The sequence below is a fragment of the Thalassophryne amazonica genome, chromosome 8 (assembly GCF_902500255.1).
Source record: "Thalassophryne amazonica chromosome 8, fThaAma1.1, whole genome shotgun sequence".
NCBI lineage: Eukaryota > Metazoa > Chordata > Actinopteri > Batrachoidiformes > Batrachoididae > Thalassophryne > Thalassophryne amazonica.
The window spans coordinates 49610621-49627473 of record NC_047110.1 but is presented as its reverse complement, the minus strand read 5'-3'; the positions used below and the strand labels follow the sequence as shown (position 1 = coordinate 49627473).

General features: G+C 41.1%; 1 protein-coding gene across 1 annotated transcript; it reads left to right on the top strand.

The window, feature by feature from the left end:
• Positions 1-1001: 1001 nt before the first annotated feature.
• Positions 1002-14361, top strand: fancf (FA complementation group F). The gene is made up of 2 exons (XM_034176170.1): positions 1002-1050; positions 13029-14361. Exon 2 carries the CDS (start codon positions 13069-13071, stop codon positions 14089-14091), a length of 1023 nt encoding a protein of 340 aa, XP_034032061.1. The 5' UTR covers positions 1002-1050; positions 13029-13068; the 3' UTR covers positions 14092-14361.
• Positions 14362-16853: the final 2492 nt, after the last annotated feature.

The window sequence follows — 16853 nt, the reverse complement described above, 5'->3', positions numbered from 1 at the left end:
ATGTCCACAGTGGAACAATAGCTGTACAAATGTGTGTATGCAAGCAAGGATTTTTGCGTGAAGCACCACACATTTCCACGCTCAAGTCACTTTTGATACATCTGCATGCGGACGTGGAGACAGGCGTACGCCAGGTTTTTGTGCGTATGCACGCTTTACACATAAGGCCCCAGGTGTTTTTTGAAAAACTCAGACACTACAGACTTGGTTCTTCAGGTTGTTTTGGGAACACTGGGGTGTGATCTTTCACTATGTCGCACTGGCGTGTCATTTACACAGCTCATGTGTCAGGTAGGATCGCCCCGTAGCAGGAGGTCAGGGAGGTCAGGACCTGCTCCATATGCTCCTCCCCTCCACTGAGTTGGATGAACATGTGATCATACGTTTTTGAGTTATACTGTTGAAGAAGAAGAGATGTGGGTGAATATTCTGGCAGAAGACAATTACTACATTACAGGTTCTGTCCTCCCAGGGGCGCTGTTTGTCCACTCAATAATACAACTTTTGGCGTCTGTTGTCAAATATATTTAAATAGTTACACTGTGGGGTTATCGGGTGCTTACAGCTGAGAAACATTTTGTGTGTGTGTGTGTGTGTGTGTGTGTGTGTGTGTGTGTGTGTGTGTGTGTGTGTGTGTGTGTGTGTTTTCAGCACCTTAGACCTTATAACTTTTTTATTTTATTTTTAATTAGCGGGTCAACAAAAATGTAACTGGTAATGTTAAAACATTTCTATTTGAAAAATGAGATTATTTTCTTTTACTTTAAAAAACAATCACTTTCGGATGATTAAAAACAAATGATTTCAGTGGGAATTTTGCATTGAGATGTGAAACAAACACACAGGTTGGTAAGAAAACTGGCAACAGAAAACAGCCACCTGCTACATAGTCAAAGACTGTGTATATACACGTACATACACAGTCTGCGGTCCTACGGAAAATAAAGTTATTTCCCTTTTATTTTGAAGGAACTGAAGACGACGACCTCAGTACACACATGCGCAGTGATGCAACCAGCAGGAAAAGACCGAAGTGAGAGAAAAATGAAAGTAAGTTCTGGTCAACTGCAAATTTACTTTTAGTAAATATCAGAGAAACTTGTGCGTCATATCCACTTTTAACGGCGCACTTAAAACAGGTCCGTGTTTGGAAACGTGTTAAAAACCAAAACGCTAGTTAGCCTGATAACACAAATCTGGAAAAAAAAAAAAGCTGAAAAATGCCAACCTTGTTAAATTGTAACTTAAAAACAAATAATATGCACATTTTTCAAACTTCCTCCATTCCTCAAGGGGATCTGGACACATTCCACAACTGGAAGTATTATTTGTATTTCCAAATGTTTTATATGTATTTTACAAATATACCTAATCCGAAGGTATTCTAATCTTAAATACAAACCAGTTTAAACCAGTTAAGATAAAATAATGTGCCAACTTCCTAGGCAGGAGATTGATTCAGAGCCTAGTTACGATTCTGGCAGCACTTCCAGAAATGGGATTTTTCTTTTCTTTTTATTACATTTGCCCAGGTTTGTAAAATGTGTGGAACACTATCATAACAACAATAAAGGTGTACTTAGCAGTCACAAGGGTAGGTATTTTTCAGTTATGTAAATTTGTGAAATTCATGGGCCTGTCACACCTTGACGATTTAGCCAACTTATGCTAACGTATCAAAAACGCTGGCATATGCTGAACTATCATTTTTTTGTCAGTGATGTGTGTATACATAGTGTATTCATAACAAGGGGGACATATACATGTTATATTTATAACTTGTATATAATGTTTCCTTATTGATTTGGTCGCGGCCACGTCACTGCCACTTTACTTCCGCGTCAGGTCCGTCGCTGGTGTGAAACTCAGCGGCTGTTGGTGTGTTTTACCATAGAGATGCATTGTGTATGTGGGAGTGGTATTTGCTTTTGAATTCCAGATTTAAGTAATTATTTGTTTGAATTTCGTTATATTTTTGTTGTTGGGACTTTACTGTGGCCTTCAACTATTCAGAGGGTTTGGATAATATCACCCGGGAGCCATATAAAACCAAATTAGCAGCAGCAGGACTGACATCTCATCCGTACCAACACAAAGCTGGACGACAGAAAAATGATCCTACACAATGGCCAGATGTTCAGTGAATATCCTGATATTATTCCTACCTCATAGACACACCATGTATTTTTGTATTTTATATCATTTATGTCACGTATACATTGTGAATTGCTGGTCTGTGCCAGGAGGGGCCAGCTGCTGATTATTTCCCCCAATGTAATGCATGATCATTGTGACGCAGAATCCTCTTGGTGTTTCATGACAGATTTTAATATTCTTTCTCGCTTTGTTAGTACAAACCACTGCCTCGCGTTACTGAGGCATTAAAAAAACAAAATAGTGGTGAAAATGAAATAACTTGCATCAATTTACATTGTCCGCTATGGATTGTTTACACACCAGCCTGCGTTGCTAAGCACGTTGCTAAGACCTCACAGGCAGAGTTCCTGTATGTGTGACTGAGTCAATATATAACTTACACCAATGAATGCTTACTGTATTGCTGGCATTTGCAACTTATGCCCAACAATAGTTTCATTTATGTAAAGCGTGTGGCAGCATATCACTGATGGTCACGTGCCATAGCCCTTAAAATGGCTGCCGCTGGACAATTCAAATCACCACACGAGGCATTGCAGAATCAACATCTTGTCATGCCGAAACAAACTTCAGAGAACGCTGCCAAGAACTCTCCTGGTTGTGGTTGTGGACATGGACACAAGGAGGATACATGATCACCCACACCATTACCCACACGCTCTCCCTCTGAAGGAGATGATGCCAGTTCCAACGCCGCTTGGGCATCGGCACCTGCGTTCGGAGCATCCACCTCCTCTCAGCCGACCCTTGCAAGAAGAAAACAGCCTAAAAGTTGTCAATACACCATTATACGGTAGCTGACACGTTCAGTAAGTTCTGTGGTCGCTGGGAACATGTCAGATATGTTTACATATGTCAGTATGCATTTGATATAAGGTTCACATAGGTTGAAAATACGTTACTCAAAGGTTATAAATAAGTTTTGGTTGCACTAGGCATTATCTCTGTATTTTGACTCATGAGGAACTTACGAGTAATGTGTGAGCGTATGTATAACTTACCTATAACTTATGGTCCGAGTATGCAGGACGTATCAGCCATACACTGGTATGCATAGAAAATATTGTGCATGCACAAATTTTTTCAATGACCTCTCCATTCTACGGCATATACCAGCGTGCTTCAATGTGTTTTTAACTTATACAAAACTTACCCATAACTTATTCGACGTACGCTAGCATAGTCGCCAAATTTTTAATAAGTCAGCATACGCAGGCTAAATCGTCAAGGTGTGACAGGGCCATTCGGAAACATTATTTGTGCAACTTTGCATACAAAAGCTAATTTATCACATTTGTGATGGCTTGTACATTATTAGGCAATTTCAGTCTGCAAATGCATTGTGCACGTGGTGTGGTTCCAGTTTCAGCCTATATGCACTTTGCTGTTAACAGATGCATGAAAGTCAATCATCAACGCAGGTGTTACGAACTTTTTTCTGTGTGTAGTTAAGTACAGCAAATTAAGCAGAGTTAAGTGTAATAGTATGAAATATATAATAATATATAATTTAAAAAACATGATAACAGATTAGGCACACTGTATGGGTATTGCTGTAAAATATAAATTAACAATGTACACAAAACAGTTAAAAGCTTTGGATGAAATGTTTTTTTTCTACAGTGTAAATTACATGCTGGACTTGGGGCGACATGTTGTGATTTGGTGCTATATGAATTAAATTAAACTGGAACTTAATTATATTCATACAGTACATTGACATTCAAGATTTTTTCCGAGTACTGATGTTTTCACACTTAAGTTCTATGTAGAAACAATGCTAATGTTGACATTAACACAGGCGCTACTGAGACTGGAACCATACCATGTGCAATGCATGATGGGACAACCCTGAAAGACTATTTTGGAAGTCAAAATATTAACAGAATTAATGAGGTACAATTTCATTAAAAACAGACTTTCTTACAAAGGAAAAAATAAATTCCTAGCTTCACCTTTTTTCCCTGCAACAGATCCAAGATGGATCTGCATGTTGATTTGGCACAAGTTTTATATTGGATGCCCTTGACACATTTCGACATTACATTGAGAATGAGCACGGGTGGTCTCAAAGCGGTAACTTTCTACTCTGGAAACTATCTATCAATCAATCAATTTTTTTATATAGCGCCAAATCACAACAAACAGTTGCCCCAAGGCGCTTTATATTGTAAGGCAAGGCCATACAATAATTATGTAAAACCCCAACGGTCAAAATGACCCCCTGTGAGCAAGCACTTGGCTACAGTGGGAAGGAAAAACTCCCTTTTAACAGGAAGAAACCTCCAGCAGAACCAGGCTCAGGGAGGGGCAGTCCTCTGCTGGGACTGGTTGGGGCTGAGGGAGAGAACCAGGAAAAAGACATGCTGTGGAGGGGAGCAGAGATCGATCACTAATGATTAAATGCAGAGTGGTGCATACAGAGCAAAAAGAGAAAGAAACAGTGCATCATGGGAACCCCCCAGCAGTCTACGTCTATAGCAGCATAACTAAGGGATGGTTCAGGGTCACCTGATCCAGCCCTAACTATAAGCTTTAGCAAAAAGGAAATTGCCTGCACGCACGCACGCACACCTGTTTGTCTTTTCTGCATTCTGATGTAAGCAGGTGCTTTTAATTTGACAAATAGACCATGGCAGAAGACACTAAAAAGCCTACACATTTCACTCATGGTGCCAGCATAATACTTAACTCACTCATAGTAAGAGCAACATAACTTATCTAAACTGACCACAATAACATATAAAACCCCAAACTTCCATGGTGCATCGAAGCCCAACATTGTTTATTGGTTAGCTAAAATTAGTAATATCTTCTAAAGTATTTATCCTATCAACTTTCTGTTTTCAGAAATGTCATTTGTCCCTGTTTTTTGCATGGTCAAAGCCATATAGTACATGCACACAGAGGCCACTTGGCTATTATAATATAGATGATGATGACTTACCACCTCCTGCTGGAATGGTGTGTGAGTCCATAATGCAGTTAGCAACATCCATTGTTCAGTGTTGTTAGCTACTATCAGTAGCTCCTCCAAAAATATTTGCCCTATCAATGTTCCATTTTGGTAGTATTTGTCCTTGACTCAGAATACATAAACATGCCAAATGGTAAACGTCAGCTGTCCACAGTTTTGGTGTGATTGAAGTTATATGCACACACAGCAAGTAAGCAAGTGCTTTTAATTTGACCCAAAAAAAAGACAGTGGCTGAAGACATTAAAATTACTACAGTTTTCACTACAGTTTCCAAGATGAGACTTAAAGTGTAGATGACACATAATGCCATGTTTTCATGAATATTTAAGACTAAAATTAAACAACAAAACAAAAAAGCACACTTCCTCATCACTTTTTTTTTCTTATGTCACAGATAGTAAAACTATTTATTTTAATCAGGTTGATTACGACCAAAGAGCTGACAAAAAAAGTTTATCACCTCCACCCATGCCAAAATCACATGCATTATTTATTTATTTTTTATAATTGCCATTCTATGTTCTGAACTCTGCCAATATTGTCACTGTTGTCAGACTGAAGGTTTTCCTCCAAAGTTTATTGTCATCTAAATAAGACTCAAAACCATAAATCCTGTGTCCTCCACAGCTGCTTCAGAAACACCTTCAGACTGGACTTTTAAAAAAAAAGCTCCACACTAGAAAAAAAAATTGTCCTCCAGACTGGACTTTTTTTTTTTTTTTTAAAGCTCCACACTAGAAAAAAAAATCGTCCAAAAACAGCTCGACCTCCACTGTGTTTACAGTTGATTTGGGCTTGAATCAGCAGGTGCTGTTCTGATGATGATGTAGTAACAATATGGCCACGGCTGAGGGCTGAACAGAGCTGAAATAGAGCACAGGTTTCAGACAGCTATAGCTTATCTTTCACCTGCACACTTTTTATTGGCTTTTATTGTTCAGGATTTTTTTAAAACATCAACATTTCATCATTTTTAGTGATTATTTGTGCACATTTTTTGGTGTCACCTACACTTTAAATCACTCATGGTAAGAGCAATATAACAATTAAACTGACTAAGCTAATTGAACTACAAAAACACAATAAATCCATAACACTAACAACACTGTTAAGCTAACACGAACCTCAATAACATCATTTAAAACCTCAGAACCCTGAACTCCCATGGTGCACTGCAGCACAATGTCCATTGTTTATTGGTTAGCTAAAATTGGTAATTTCTCCAAAAATATTTGTCCTATCAACTTTCTCTTTTTGCAGCATTCATCCTTGACCCAAAATACATAAGCATACAAAATGGCAAATGTCAGCTCGCCCCAGTTTTTGCATGAACGAAGCTGCACACATGTACGCAGAGGCCATTTGGCTATTATAATATAGATGTAGTGTTTGATTAACTTTAGGTTTGTACATTTCATAAGTTAGATGGATTTTGATCATCATTGAAAATGCAGTGAAAAGGCCAAATAATCAACCAATCAACTTTTTTCTTGTATAGCGCCAAATCGCAACAAACAGTTGCCCCAAGGCGCTCCACATTGCAAGGCAAGGCCATACAATAATTATGAAACACAGTCTACGTCTAAAGCAACATAACCAAGGGATGGTCCAGGGTCACCCGATCCAGCCCTAACTATAAGCCTTAGCGAAAAGGAAAGTTTTAAGCCTAATCTTAAAAGTAGAGAGGGTATCTGTCTCCCTGATCTGAATTGGGAGCTGGTTCCACAGGAGAGGAGCCTGAAAGCTGAAGGCTCTGCCTCCCATTCTACTCTTACAAACCCTAGGAACTACAAGTAAGCCCGCAGTCTGAGAGCGAAGCGCTCTAATGGGGTAATATGGTACTATGAGGTCCCTAAGATAAGATGGGACCTGATTATTCAAAACCTTATAAGTAAGAAGAAGAATTTTAAATTCTATTCTAGCATTAACAGGAAGCCAATGAAGGGAGGCCAACACGGGTGAGATATGCTCTCTCCTGCTAGTCCCAGTCAGTACTCTAGCTGCAGCATTCTGAACCAACTGAAGGCTTTTTAGGGAACTTTTAGGACAACCTGATAATAATGAATTACAATAGTCCAGCCTAGAGGAAACAAATGCATGAATTAGTTTTTCAGCATCACTCTGAGACAAGACCTTTCTGATTTTAGAGATATTGCGTAAATGCAAAAAGGCAGTCCTACATATTTGTTTAATATGCGCTTTGAATGACATATCCTGATCAAAAATAACTCCAAGATTTCTCACAGTATTACTAGAGATCAGGGAAATGCCATCCAGAGTAACGATCTGGTTAGACACCATGCTTCTAAGATTTGTGGGGCCAAGTACAATAACTTCAGTTTTATCTGAGTTTAAAAGCAGGAAATTAGAGGTCATCCATGTCTTTATGTCTGTAAGACAATCCTGCAGTTTAGCTAATTGGTGCGTATCCTCTGGCTTCATGGATAGATAAAGCTGGGTATCATCTGCGTAACAATGAAAATTTAAGCAATACCGTCTAATAATACTGCCCAAGGGAAGCATGTATAAAGTGAATAAAATTGGTCCTAGCACAGAACCTTGTGGAACTCCATAATTAACTTTAGTCTGTGAAGAAGATTCCCCATTTACATGAACAAACTGTAATCTATTAGACAAATATGATTCAAACCACCGCAGCGCAATGCCTTTAATACCTATGACATGCTCTAATCTCTGTAATAAAATTTTATGGTCAACAGTATCAAAAGCAGCACTGAGGTCCAACAGAACAAGCACAGAGATAAGTCCACTGTCCGAAGCCATAAGAAGATCATTTGTAACCTTCACTAATGCTGTTTCTGTACTATGATGAATTCTAAAACCTGACTGAAACTCTTCAAATAGACCATTCCTCTGCAGGTGATCAGTTAGCTGTTTTACAACTACCCTCTCAAGAATCTTTGAGAGAAAAGGAAGGTTGGAGATTGGCCTATAATTAGCTAAGATAGCTGGGTCAAGTGATGGCTTTTTAAGTAATGGTTTAATTACTGCCACCTTAAAGGCCTGTGGTACATAACCAACTAACAAAGATAGATTGATCATATTTAAGATTGAAGCATTAAATAATGGTAGGACTTCCTTGAGCAGCCTGGCAGGAATGGGGTCTAATAAGCATGTTGATGGTTTGGATGAAGTAACTAATGAAAATAACTCAGACAGAACAATCGGAGAGAAAGAGTCTAACCAAATACCGGCATCACTGAAAGCAGCCAAAGATAACGATACATCTTTGGGATGGTTATGAGTAATTTTTTCTCTAATAGTCAAAATTTTGTTAGCAAAGAAAGTCATGAAGTCATTACTAGTTAAAGTTAATGGAATACTCAGCTCAATAGAGCTCTGACTCTTTGTCAGCCTGGCTACAGTGCTGAAAAGAAACCTGGGGTTGTTCTTATTTTCTTCAATTAGTGATGAGTAGAAAGATGTCCTAGCTTCACGAAGGGCTTTCTTATAGAGCAACAAACTCTTTTTCCAGGCTAAGTGAAGATCTTCTAAATTAGTGAGACGCCATTTCCTCTCCAACTTACGGGTTATCTGCTTTAAGCTACGAGTTTGTGAGTTATACCACGGAGTCAGACACTTCTGATTTAAAGCTCTCTTTTTCAGAGGAGCTACAGCATCCAAAGTTGTCTTCAATGAGGATGTAAAACTATTGACAAGATACTCTAACTCCCTTACAGAGTTTAGGTAGCTACTCTGCTCTGTGTTGGTATATGACATTAGAGAACATAAAGAAGGAATCATATCCTTAAACCTAGTTACAGCGCTTTCTGAAAGACTTCTAGTGTAATGAAACTTATTCCCCACTGCAGGGTAGTCCATCAGGGTAAATGTAAATGTTATTAAAAAATGATCAGACAAAAGGGAGTTTTCAGGGAATACTGTTAAGTCTTCTATTTCCATACCATAAGTCAGAACAAGATCTAAAATATGATTAAAGTGGTGGGTGGACTCATTTACTTTTTGAGCAAAGCCGATAGAGTCTAATAATAGATTAAATGCAGTGTTGAGGCTGTCATTCTCAGCATCTGTGTGGATGTTAAAATCGCCCACTATAATTATCTTATCTGAGCTAAGCACTAAGTCAGACAAAAGGTCTGAAAATTCACAGAGAAACTCACAGTAACGACCAGGTGGACGATAGATAATAACAAATAAAACTGGTTTTTGGGACTTCCAATTTGGATGGACAAGACTAAGAGACAAGCTTTCAAATGAATTAAAGCTCTGCCTAGGTTTTTGATTAATTAATAAGCTGGAATGGAAGATTGCTGCTAATCCTCCGCCCCGGCCCGTGCTACGAGCATTCTGACAGTTAGTGTGACTCGGGGGTGTTGACTCATTTAAACTAACATATTCATCCTGCTGTAACCAAGTTTCTGTTAGGCAGAATAAATCAATACGTTGATCAATTATTATATCATTTACCAACAGGGACTTAGAAGAAAGAGACCTAATGTTTAATAGACCACATTTAACTGTTTTAGTCTGTGGTGCAATTGAAGGTGCTATATTATTTTTTCTTTTTGAATTTTTATGCTTAAATAGATTTTTGCTAGTTATTGGTGGTCTGGGAGCAGGCACCGTCTCTACGGGGATGGGGTAATAGGGGGATGGCAGGGGGAGAGAAGCTGCAGAGAGGTGTATAAGACCACAGCTCTGCCTCCTGGTCCCAACGCTAGACAGTCACAGTTTGGAGGATCCCAAAAAATTGGCCAGATTTCTAGAAATGAGAGCTGCTCCCTCTAAAGTGGGATGGATGCCGTCTCTCCTAACAAGACCAGGTTTTCCCCAGAAGCTTTGCCAATTATCAATGAAGCCCACCTCATTTTTTGGACACCACTCAGACAGCCAGCAATTCAAGGAGAACATGCGGCTAAACATGTCACTCCCGGTCTGATTGGGGAGGGGCCCAGAGAAAACAACAGAGTCCGACATTGTTTTTGCAAAGTTACACACCGATTCAATGTTAATTTTAGTGACCTCCGATTGGCGTAACCGAGTGTCATTACTGCCGACGTGAATTACAATCTTACCAAATTTACGCTTAGCCTTAGCCAGCAATTTCAAATGTCCTTCGATGTCGCCTGCTCTGGCCCCCGGAAGACAATTGACAATGGTTGCTGGTGTCGCTAACTTCACATTTCTCAAAACAGAGTCGCCAATAACCAGAGTTTGATCCTCGGCGAGTGTATCGTCGAGTGGGGAAAAACGGTTAGAGATGTGAACGGGTTGACGGTGTACACGGGGCTTCTGTTTAGGGCTACGCTTCCTCCTCACAGTCACCCAGTCAGCCTGCCTTCCCGACTGCACGGGGTCTGCCAGGGGGGAACTAACGGCGGCTAAGCTACCTTGGTCCGCACCGACTACAGGGGCCTGGCTAGCTGTAGAATTTTCCACGGTGCGGAGCCGAGCCTCCAATTCGCCCAGCCTGGCCTCCAAAGCTACGAATAAGCTGCACTTATTACATGTACCGTTACTGCTAAAAGAGGCCGAGGAATAACTAAACATTTCACACCCAGAGCAGAAAAGTACGGGAGAGACAGGAGAAGCCGCCATGCTAAAACGGCTAAGAGCTAGTAGCTACGCTAAGCTAGCGGATTCCCAAACAGGGAATCCGACACTAGACAGGCTGTGGAGCAGCACAGGTAACGCACGACAACAGTGCTAAAATAAAATAAAAATCCACTAGACAGGCTGTGGAGCAGCACAGTAACGCACAACAACAGTGCTAAAAAATAAAATAAAAATAAAAATCCACTGGACAGGCTGTGGAGCAGCACAGGCAACGCACGACAACAGTGCTAAAACAAAATAAAAATCCACTAGACAGGCTGTGGAGCAGCACAGGTAACGCACGACAACAGTGCTAAAATAAAATAAAAATCCACTAGACAGGCTGTGGAGCAGCACAGGTAACGCACAACAACAGTGCTAAAAAATAAAATAAAAATAAAAATCCACTGGACAGGCTGTGGAGCAGCACAGGCAACGCACGACAACAGTGCTAAAACAAAATAAAAATCCACTAGACAGGCTGTGGAGCAGCACAGGTAACGCACGACAACAGTGCTAAAACAAAATAGAAATCCACTAGACAGGCTGTGGAGCAGCACAGGTAACGCACAACAACAGTGCTAAAACAAAATAAAAATCCACTAGACAGGCTGTGGAGCAGCACAGGTAACGCACAACAACAGTGCTAAAACAAAATAAAAATCCACTAGACAGGCTGTGGAGCAGCACAGGTAACGCACGACAACAGTGCTAAAACAAAATAAAAATCCACTAGACAGGCTGTGGAGCAGCACAGGTAACGCACAACAACAGTGCTAAAACAAAATAAAAATCCACTGGACAGGCTGTGGAGCAGCACAGGTAACGCACAACAACAGTGCTAAAAAATAAAATAAAAATAAAAATCCACTGGACAGGCTGTGGAGCAGCACAGGCAACGCACGACAACAGTGCTAAAACAAAATAAAAATCCACTAGACAGGCTGTGGAGCAGCACAGGTAACGCACGACAACAGCGCTAAATAAAAATCCACTGGACAGGCTGTGGAGCAGCACAGGTAACGCACGACAACAGCGCCCAAAAAATAAAATAAAAATAAAAATCCACTGGACAGGCTGTGGAGCAGCACAGGTAACGCACGACAACAGTGGTAAAAAATAAAATAAAAATCCACTGGACAGGCTGTGGAGCAGCACAGGTAACGCACGACAACAGTGCTAAAAAATAAAATAAAAATCCACTGGACAGGCTGTGGAGCAGCACAGGTAACGCACGACAACAGTGATAAAAAAAAATAAATAAATAAATAAATAAAATAAAATAATAAAATAAAAATCCACTGGACAGGCTGCGGAGCAGCACAGGTAACACACGACAACAGTGGTAAAAAATAAAATAAAAATCCACTAGACAGGCTGTGGAGCAGCACAGGTAACACACGACAACAGTGACAAAAAAAATAAAATCAAAATCAAAATCCACTGGACAGGCTGTGGAGCAGCACAGGCAACGCACGACAACAGTGCTAAAACAAAATAAAAATCCACTAGACAGGCTGTGGAGCAGCACAGGTAACGCACGACAACAGTGCTAAAATAAAATAAAAATCCACTAGACAGGCTGTGGAGCAGCACAGGTAACGCACAACAACAGTGCTAAAAAATAAAATAAAATAAAAATAAAAATCCACTGGACAGGCTGTGGAGCAGCACAGGTAACGCACGACAACAGCGCCCAAAAAAATAAAATCAAAATCAAAATCCACTGGACAGGCTGTGGAGCAGCACAGGTAACGCACGACAACAGTGCTAAAAAATAAAATAAAAATCCACTGGACAGGCTGTGGAGCAGCACAGGTAACGCACGACAACAAATAACAAGCCACAACCTTTGGAAGCAAAGACAGTTCTATGGTAATGGAATTAAAATGACAGCAAAATCTGGCCATATTTTAGCTCATCATTAAAAATTTGTTGAATTGCCCTGAAATTGCTTGTGCAGCTGTTCTGTGTAGTTTGTAAACTGAGACAAACTGGATTTTTTTTTTTTGCACTCCTAGTGTGTAAATGTGATATCTCAGCTGTGTAGCAACCTTACAGATTATTGTATCTTAAATGGCTTAGGGATAGGGTAAGTGTTGGGGTTTAATATTTGTGAGAAATTGAGTGGTGCTTCCAGACCACAGCATTTTGCACTTTTAGGAGTCATGCACGGTGGCAGAATTCCAATATCATCTACATTCAATTATGGAATATTTCTGATTTGCAAACTGCATGGAACATAGTAACATGCAGACCTGGCACATGGAGGAAGTGGTGAGGATGACTTTATGTCTTTTTCTCTCTCATTTACAGTGACTCTCCATCACTGATCTCTGAACGCACACAGCGCCACATGGAGGCAGTGCTGAAGAATGTGGCGAGCACCACGGAGCTGCTGGCAGTGGCGGAGCACAGCGTCGAGGTGGAGCAGTGGGACAAACAAACCGTGCTCAGAGCCTTTCAGTGGGCTCGCTACTGTGAACACGCTTACCACAGATTTGCCCATAACTCCACAATAAGGAGGCTCACAGAGAAACAGCTGCAGGTCACAAATCAGAGTCTGCAAGCTGCTTTTCCTGCTTACATGGCAGTCTCCTTCTCTGACCTTGGCTGGTGCCAGTACTTGTTGCTCGTCAAGCTCTTAAACAACCCCTTTCTGCCGAGCTCCATCTTGAAAATGTTCTTCGACACCCAGAGTGAGGATGAGGATATGACAGGATTTTGCAGCCACATCATTGAGTATAAATCTGCATGTAAAGTCCTGAATCCAGTCATAGACTCTCTTGCCAGTAGTTCTGCTCTAGGCGCTGACGCCGAGGTGCAGGGGGCGATGCTGATGGCAAGGCTCCATGCTTTGCTGGACCAAGGCCATGAAGCCTGCGGGGCAGAACATTTTTTAGACTCTGTCCTCCAGGGATGTGAGGGAACAGAGGAGCATTTCTGTCTGGTCATCGCTGCAGCTTTGCTGACGGGGAACAACTTGGCTGCAGAAAATGCTTCAGAGGATTTTCTTTTGGACTGGCTGCAGCACAAGCGCAGCCTGCTGCAGCGTCTTTGTTGTGCACTGCCAACTGCACATCTAATGCAACTTGCCAAGGAGCACGGGAAATTCAGGGTTTTGTACTCTGATGTACTGAAAAAATGGGCTTCTGCTATGGAGTACAGTATAACTGAAGGGGAATGGGTTCAAATTGGTATGAACTCCACCGTGTCCTTTGAGGAGCTGACGCAGCGCTTTCTGGCCTTATTTGAGGTCTGTCCGTCTCTGAGGGAGGACGTGCAGAAAGAACTGAAAGCTTTGAAAGCTTCTGATGGAGACTTTGATGTCAGAGGTCTGAGTGTTTGGGGAGACCTTCTGTCACAAATAAACAAGTAGTTTATTTTTAAATATTTTGTTTACATATAGTATTTTTGATGGTAGGGCAGTGCTGGGCAATCTTAATTTTATTTTAATTTTATTCAAACATACAAAGATGAGCCTGGAACACAGAATACCGAATAAAGGTGACAGTTGTAAACATTTCAAAAGATGAAATTCATTTAAGCATTGTAAAAACAATAATTGGGGTGAAATAGGCTTACACAGAAATGCTCCCATTATCGATATTACTGTCAAAACTTTGGTAAATTTTCCCCGTCCACTTTGTGGTAATTACTTTTTCTTGGTGCGCATTTTACGTGGAATCTCCATTTCCAGAAGATCATATTTTCCGGAATTGTGATACTGCACAAGACTTTCAGAAGGGCACAAACCTGATGTGCCAATCTAAAAAGGGACCATGTGCAGTTTCGCTACTTGGACCAAATCAGAATAATTTTTTTCAAAATTTCAAACTGTTCCAAATCTTTATGATTTGTATTGTTTTTATATAAATTGAACACTAACCCTAAACCTTTGACGAGAAAGTGATTTGTAAAGTTGCCATGCAGCTGAGACATCAGCTGAGAGACTAGTTCTGATTCCACAATCAGTCTGCGAGCGGCCAGTTTCAGAAACACAAAAGCCTCTGAGTTGGTCCACCTTCTGATATTGCATGTACGAATGTCTATATAAGTGCTGTGGTTAGAGACTTTGGACAAGAGCAAGCATCACATGGTACCTTGTGTGACGAGGTCAAGTGTAACGATGCGCTTCAGTGGATTCACACTCATTTGGATCTCAATAAGTTTGACCTTTGGACTCCAGTTTATGATCTGTAGTGTGGAACAGATTTATATATTGCATTAGTGTGTGTGTGTGTGTGTGTGTGTGTGTGTGTGTGTGTGTGTGTGTGTGTGTGTGTGTGTGTGTGTGTGTGTGTGTGTGTGTGTGTGTGTGTGTGTGTGTGTGTGTGTGTGTGTTGGGGGGTGATAAAGTTTTAGTGGGGTCAGTTATTTTGATGGGGTTTTTTGTATCATCACACATTGGCGATAAAATATTCCTCCTCCTTCGACATTTACATGGAGTTCTTGTGTGTTAATATAATTCCATCCTGTAAATTGAAAAGAAATATGCCCCATAATCTGTACAGCCTGAGCTAAAATAAATTAAATAAATTTTAACATGCAAATAATGGTTTGAATACACTCTGGTCCATAAGTATTGGACAGTGTAGTCTTGCCTCTACAAGAACTTTTGCTGTAATTCAACACTTTAACAAAGCATGCACCATTTAATAATAGGGCAGCGAAGTCTCGTTAGAACCCCTCCGTGATATTGCGGGATTTGACAACCTCCGGGGACAGGCTGCCATTGCACAACATGTACACACCATAGCTTCACACTGATAATGGTGTACTGTTTTGTTTTCAGCTGCAATCACCGAAGCAGTTGTGAAAAGTGCAGGGGTTTTTCGGTTCCCAGTGGAGAAGGGAAGACTAGGCAAATGGGAGAGGTCGTGTCTGTAAGTGTTAACCTACACACCTAGCCAGCTGTGTTCTCTTGCCTCCACCACTGCCTCGACATGTTTGAGCTCTGGGTCATAAACAAACGGCAATATGTCAGCTTTCCACCACATCATCACTTTTTCTTTGCATTCACTTAGTTTGCCGTGTAATTTGTCCAAAAACTTACAGAAAGTGGCATGTTGCTGATAGGGACATAAGAGATAGGATTATGGCATCATATGCCTCATATTCTTTAGCAAACACCCCCCCCCAAACGAGAGTGTGCTGCCCAATTACAGACATTTTTATACATGGCCCTTCCATTTTAAGTGCCCATAAGTAATTGGTAAACTCATTCATTAATTTTCAGTCACTTATCCGGGTCCAGCAGAGCAAGCAGCTTATCCCACACTTCCCATCTTCGGCAAAGCCCTGTAACTCTTCCCGGGGGATCCCAAGGCGTTCCCAAGGCAGCTGGGAAATATAATCTCTCCAGTATGTCCTGGGTCTCCCCTGGGACCTCCTCCCAGTTGGATGTGCCTGGAAGACCTCTTTAGGGAGACAACCAGGGAGCATCCTCACCTGATCTCCTTACCATCTCAGATGGCTCCTTTCGATGCAAAGAAGTAGCCACTCTGCTACAAGTCCCTCCTGGATAATCGAGCTTCTCACCCTGTCCAGGATTGTAATCCCAGATACCGATGGAGTAATCTCATTTCTGCTGCTTGTGTCCACTATCTTGTTCTTTCCGTCATTACCCAAAGCCGATGACCATAGGTGAGGAGAGGACCGTAAATCAACTCAGCTCCTTCTTTACCACGACAGTCCAGTATGTCTGTAAAATTTCAGACGCTGCCCCAATCCATCTGTTGATCTCCCGCTCCAATTTACCCCCACTCGTGAACAAGACCCAAAGATACTTGGGGCAGTAACTCTCCCTTGACGCAGAGGGCACAATCTACCATTTTCCCATAGTCCCATGGTCTCAGATTTGGAGTTGGCATTCCAGTCACTTCACAGTCGGCCTCAAAACTACTCAGTGTGCATCCAAAGCGTGCATCTGAACCCAACAGAACCATATCATCTGCAAAAAGCAGAGATGCAACTTGGAGGTCACCAAACTGGACACCCTCCAGTCACTGACTGTGCCTTCCTGTCCATGAACATTACAAACAGGATTGATGACAAGGGGCTTTACTGTTGTGAACACACACAACAAACACAACAGATCACAATTGTGGAAATAAACCAATTCCAATGGTGTCGTGTGGG

Excerpts from the sequence above, each read along its gene's own strand:
- fancf (XM_034176170.1), top strand. The coding sequence starts at position 13,069 with ATGGAGGCAGTGCTGAAGAATGTGGCGAGCACCACGGAGCTGCTGGCA.